The sequence below is a fragment of the Neophocaena asiaeorientalis genome, unplaced genomic scaffold (assembly GCF_003031525.2).
Source record: "Neophocaena asiaeorientalis asiaeorientalis breed wild unplaced genomic scaffold, Neophocaena_asiaeorientalis_V1.1 scaffold156, whole genome shotgun sequence".
NCBI classification, from domain to species: domain Eukaryota; kingdom Metazoa; phylum Chordata; class Mammalia; order Artiodactyla; family Phocoenidae; genus Neophocaena; species Neophocaena asiaeorientalis.
Genome location: NW_020173773.1, coordinates 207,730 through 213,139, shown reverse-complemented (window position 1 = coordinate 213,139; position 5,410 = coordinate 207,730). Strand labels below are relative to the sequence as shown.

Genomic DNA, 5,410 nt, shown 5'->3' with positions numbered 1-5,410 from the left:
AGCTGCATTCTTTAGAATTAACAGGAAATGAAAAAAAATCTCACAACAAACATACAAAACTGAAAGATCAAGAAAACAAATACACAGAGCCAAAAGAGAAAAAAAGAAAGATTAAGAAGAAATTTAAAATCTAATTTTAAAATACTTGATTTGCCCTACTTCTTACAAAGTTCAAGTTTTGTTAAATATATTCTCATTAGTTTGTTAGTCTTAATTTGAAAAAATACAAACAATACCCTTAAAAGGAATTAATTAACTTAGACCAACAGCTTTCCACCAAAAGTGGTTCACTATTTTACAGCAGCTGGTTTTTATGTGACTAATTTATCTTTGATAAAATCTTATCTATATTAGAAAGATATTAAACTTTAGAAAGAAAGCAGTTAAGATGGAGTAAAATGCTAGTTAAGATATGGTTTAAAATGAAAGGAACAAAATATAGATGACATAATAAAACCGTAGAAAGTAAAATGTCTCACCTGTCCATCCATCACTCCCAACAAAGTGGATTCCATCCACTGCACAGGTTCAATGAAATAAGATGTACATTGAGCCTGACTCCCTGTAGTAAGCATGAAGGATGGTGTCATTCTCTTGTGGGCAAAGGCTATAGGACCACTTCCTTCATTATGATCCAAAATGCTAGAACTTCGAAATAAAGATCGCCTGCAACCCCCAAACAAACAAAAACATTAATGACTTGCAAAAGGATGAAAAAATAGATTAAATGTGCAGTTATTGCTTAGGGGGCAAATTAATATAACATTGATTATGCTACTTTAATTTTCAATAACTTCTACAAGTAACTGCATTACTTTTACTTTTAAGAATTCATATTCTTCTTGAAACCAGATTTGAATATGAAATTTCTGTATTATTCAATTAAACAAATTCCTCCTACTAGATTTTAAGAAACTGAAACTTTCAGTACTTTTCAGCTACTGAGACAAAATAAAATCTCCAGAGGATACAAAATATTTTACCTGCACTTTCTACATTTGTAGAGAACCCCATCTTTCAATCCTTGTGTAATGGCGGATGGGTCAACAGCAAAGAGTTCTTGAGGTAAGTTCTGCAATTCTACATGACACAAAATGTATCCATTTGTCAAAATCAACTCTGCATTTTCAGACAAAATTCAGCTAATGTCAAATTGAGGCAAGTAGTGCTAACTTCAGAAATTAAAAAATATATATATTCTCCATTGTTGAGAAATCAGGATGAGGTAGGAGGGCACAATGATCAAGCCCTTGGGTTCCAGGCACAGATTGCCTGAGTTCAAATTCAAGCCAGCCACTTACAAACCTTGTGACCCTGAACAAGCTATTTCTTGCTAAACCATGGTTTCAAAAGGAAATAAATACCTATCTCAAGGGATCGCTGGAAAAAGGGATAGTGCACCTGAAACATTTGGTGTCAGAGTAAACAGCATCTAGAAAGGACCAAACACATACGACCAATTATTACTCACCTGGATACTTCTCTGTAACCTTTTGTAAACGATACTGTTTATAAATTGCACTAGAGGTATCTACTTCACATCCCATTGCCTGGTATAATTTCAGTTGCCACTCAAACCCCTCATTCATCCTGCAAGGACAAACAAACATAGTTAATTTTTCTTTAAATAAATAAAATCACATCACAAAAGCAGAATTATTACTACGACAAAGAACTCACTTAGCCTCTGGTTTGATAGTCTTAAGGTTTTCATAGGCTTTTTCAAAGGTAAGTTGGTCAGTCTTCATCATAAAAGCAGTCATTACAGCCACACTTCGACTGACCCCTGCGTGACTGAAAAAGAAACCTTTAAAATATCAAATAGCAACAATTAAAAAAACCCAGCCCCCCACTAATGGTAAAGTTCAGGTCCACTTCTTGTCTGCTTCTTCTACTCAAATAAACCCTTTGCCTCTGAATTACTACTGCTGTACAAAAGAATTATTCCCTTATTTCCTTATTCATTTTGAACCATATGAAGGTATTACCTACTCAAAAATAATTACACTAATTTTTTTTAACATTTTATAATGCCTTCAGAAAAAATCTAAACTCCTTTGCTGGCTTTAAGAGCCCTGGAGATCTGATCCCAGACTTCTTTCCCTTTTATCACTACCTTATGTCCTTTATGTAATATTTAGAACAAATGCTGGCAGTAAAAGTGCTGGCTCAATAAGTGTAAACTATCGTTATTACACTCTTTTTGCCATTGCTATCACCTACTCCATCTTTCCCCTAGGAATGGCTTAGGGATCCTTTACGTCCTAACCAGTTTTTCTCTCCCCAAATTTCCCCTACATCAGCCACCCCGCCTCAAACAAAAGCAATGAAAATAATTTCCTCTGAAGTTTGAATAACCTTAACCTTTGTTAATCTCTTACTACACACCTCGCATCCTAGTCTGCATTACAATAATCTGGGTATGTGTGTGGCCTCTCGTGAACAGATTTAAACTCTGTAGGTGCAGGGACTGTCATTTACCTGAAGATTCCTCCTACCTCCGAAACAAAACTCAGCGGCTGCAGGATGAACCAACACAAACTGAATGAATGAAAGCCTGCACGCCATCAGGGGCCCGCCTCCTGCCCGATCCTCTCTCAGACACAAGCCTGTGCGAGAGGGAGGAGGAGAAGGTTCTAGTGGCCGACAGCCCCTTCGCCCTCTTCTGGGGCCTGGGAGAAGGGTGAGGGGGGCAGGCTGGAAGCGTGGCGGGGTTGCTCTCCCCACGGACCCGGCCACTCACCAATGCACAAGCACCGCGCGGCCCTCGGCGCGGGCCTGGCCGATGAAGGCCACGCACCGGTCCAGATGGCTAAGCAGGTCGGTCTCGGGTTTGTCCAGCGCTGGCACGAAGAGACTCCGTAGACCCTCGACCCCAGCCCCCGTGTTGAAGTCGGTCTCCTCCGAGTCGACCGTCAGCACAGCCTTGATGCCCGCCTCTCTCAGGTGATCCGGCTCCGCGACTGCCGCAGCTCCACCCAGGAACAGCCCCGGCCGCACCTCCAGCATGTGCTCAGCGGAGCTGGCCCGGGTCCGGCTGCCGGCCGTGCGTTCGCATCCATGGCTCCCGTACTGAGGCTCCAACATGGCGGCGCCCGGAGGCCGGACTGAGGAGGGCCCTACCATCGAGTAGGGGGTCGGCTAGAACGTCCTTCATCTAGGACCAGCCGGCCTGAGTTGCGCCGCCGCTTACTCTTGGGACCACGTCGACCGCGGGACTGTGGATTTACTGGCGGAAGGTGACGTTACTGCGGCTGGGGCGGAGCTAAACCCCGTTCAAAACCGCTTCTGGACCCTTGTCTCTACCCGGCTCCTCCAACTTGGTGGGATAGGATGAACTAACGCTAATACAGGGTTTCTCAGGCTCTTAGTGTTGACATTTTCTGGATTTTCTGCAGGAGAAGAAAATGGACTCAAACTGAAATGATGGTCCCACCAACTGAATCAGCTGCATAATTTTATGCATTTGAAATAAAACATTTTTTCAATGCTTATGAAGCCATTTGTTTGTAGTTCTTCTCTTGGGACTATTTTTCCTTTTTTTTTTTTCTTTTTGTCCCGTTTTTTATTGGTATGTGAATCCTTTTCTTGTTGATGTATACTGTTCTATATATTTGAAGATATTAATCCCATGGTTTTGTGTGTCAGTGCCCTCCAGCCAAAGACGACCAAGAATCCACCTGTAGTTAAGTAAATTGGGTTTATTACTCATCTTTTTTTTTTTTCTTTTTGTCCCGTTTTTTATTGGTATGTGAATCCTTTTCTTGTTGATGTATACTGTTCTATATATTTGAAGATATTAATCCCATGGTTTTGTGTGTCAGTGCCCTCCAGCCAAAGACGACCAAGAATCCACCTGTAGTTAAGTAAATTGGGTTTATTACTCAACCATGAACTGGAGGATTTTGGGAAATCTAGGTAAGAGAGTGTTAGGAAGATCTATTACAGGATTTCAGCTTGTATTAGATGAGTTTGGGCTAAGGGTCTAAGGGACTAAGCATCTAAAGAAGCAGGACTTTGCTCTGGATTGGATGCTGTCAGGAAGTGGGGGTGATTCTATGACTGGGTATCTTAATAAATCTCACCTAAGGGAGGAAAGGCTAGAGAGACACTAAAGCTGTAATTGGTCAAGAAGTAGCAGTCAGTCATGGTCCTGGCATAAAGACCAAAACATGTTTGGCATTTTGAAGTTGGACAATGTTCCTGTTTTATCTGTGTTCAGACATGATTACAGTGGTCTTGTTTTTGTTTTAAGGGCATAAAAAGATTTATTACTCACATAATCAGGCTTTCTGGAGATAGCAGGGTGACTCACAAGTAGGTCCAAAAATGAATTGAGAAAGCAGAGACAGAAAACTGGCTTGGAGTTTTTATTGCTGTTAGAGTATGGGCCCAGAGTGAGGATTCCCACATGAGCAGGGAATTTCATGGTGGTCTTGTTTTTGTCTTTCTTCATCATGAGCTCAGTGTTGCCTTGTCTGGGGTTGATGTCCTGTGAAATTGTTTATTTTCAGCAGGAGGGGAAAAACACCTAACTGTGAGTGCCCAGCCAGCTGTAGCAACACTAAGGAAGATCTACCTCGTAGTTCCAGGCCAGTTCCTGGATGCCAGGGCTTGCTTTTGTCTTTCTTATATATAACTTTATAATTTTCAGAGAGATTGAGATTCGGGGCAGGGACACTTGAGCCCCATCCAAGTCAGATGGAGGAAGCAGCAAATGCTTCTGCTTGGGAACACTTAAGTGGGCAGCCTGCAGGGATAGAGGAAGAGTGCTATCTTCCCTTACTCCCACCACAGGCGGTGAACCTCTTCAGGGTAAGGACTTTGCTTTTTCATCTTTGTATCCCCCACAGAATTTAGGCTAATGGTGCTGGTTACTCCATCTTTTGAATGTTAGAAATGGAAGGGAAAGGAGTACCAGAAGAGACACTACTTCCCTCTCAGTGCCATTTCCTTCCCCATCCCAAAGGGTTTACGTCAAGGGCTCACTTAGCGTTTTTGCCTGGAGAGTCATGTTAGCGGTCTTCTGAGCCCCCAGTTGAATCAACTCAACCTTTCTCACTTTACAATCCTGGAAACATCTACTATGTGTCGGGCACTACAGTAGATGCTGAGGCTACAAAATGAATAAGAGTCTTTGCCCTCGAGGAACTTAGAGAGAAACCTGGAATAAAAGATAAGTAAATAGCCCAATTATTGTTCTGATAGAAGTAAGGGAAAATTACTAAGGAAGCATGTGGGAGCTGGGCATCTAACCCTAATGGAAGGAGAGTAATCAAGGATAGCTTCCCAGAGGAAGTGATGCTTGATCTAGGTCTTGTAGGATAAATGGGAATTTGTCGGGCAAAAAGGAGGGAGGTGAGGCACTTGTTTAATTCTCCCAGCACATTCCAAAGAGAAGTCTGTCTTC

At 42.0% G+C, this 5,410-nt stretch overlaps 1 protein-coding gene across 1 annotated transcript; it reads right to left on the bottom strand.

Moving 5' to 3' along the window:
* Positions 1-329: 329 nt before the first annotated feature.
* Positions 330-3,312, bottom strand: LOC112403911 (dual specificity protein phosphatase 12-like). Its single transcript, XM_024751643.1, has 5 exons — positions 2,744-3,312; positions 1,681-1,794; positions 1,472-1,590; positions 984-1,080; positions 330-666 (listed from the first exon to the last, which is right to left on the bottom strand). Exons 1-5 carry the CDS (start codon positions 3,124-3,126, stop codon positions 402-404), a joined length of 978 nt encoding a protein of 325 aa, XP_024607411.1. The 5' UTR covers positions 3,127-3,312; the 3' UTR covers positions 330-401.
* Between the last annotated feature and the right edge of the window lie 2,098 nt (positions 3,313-5,410).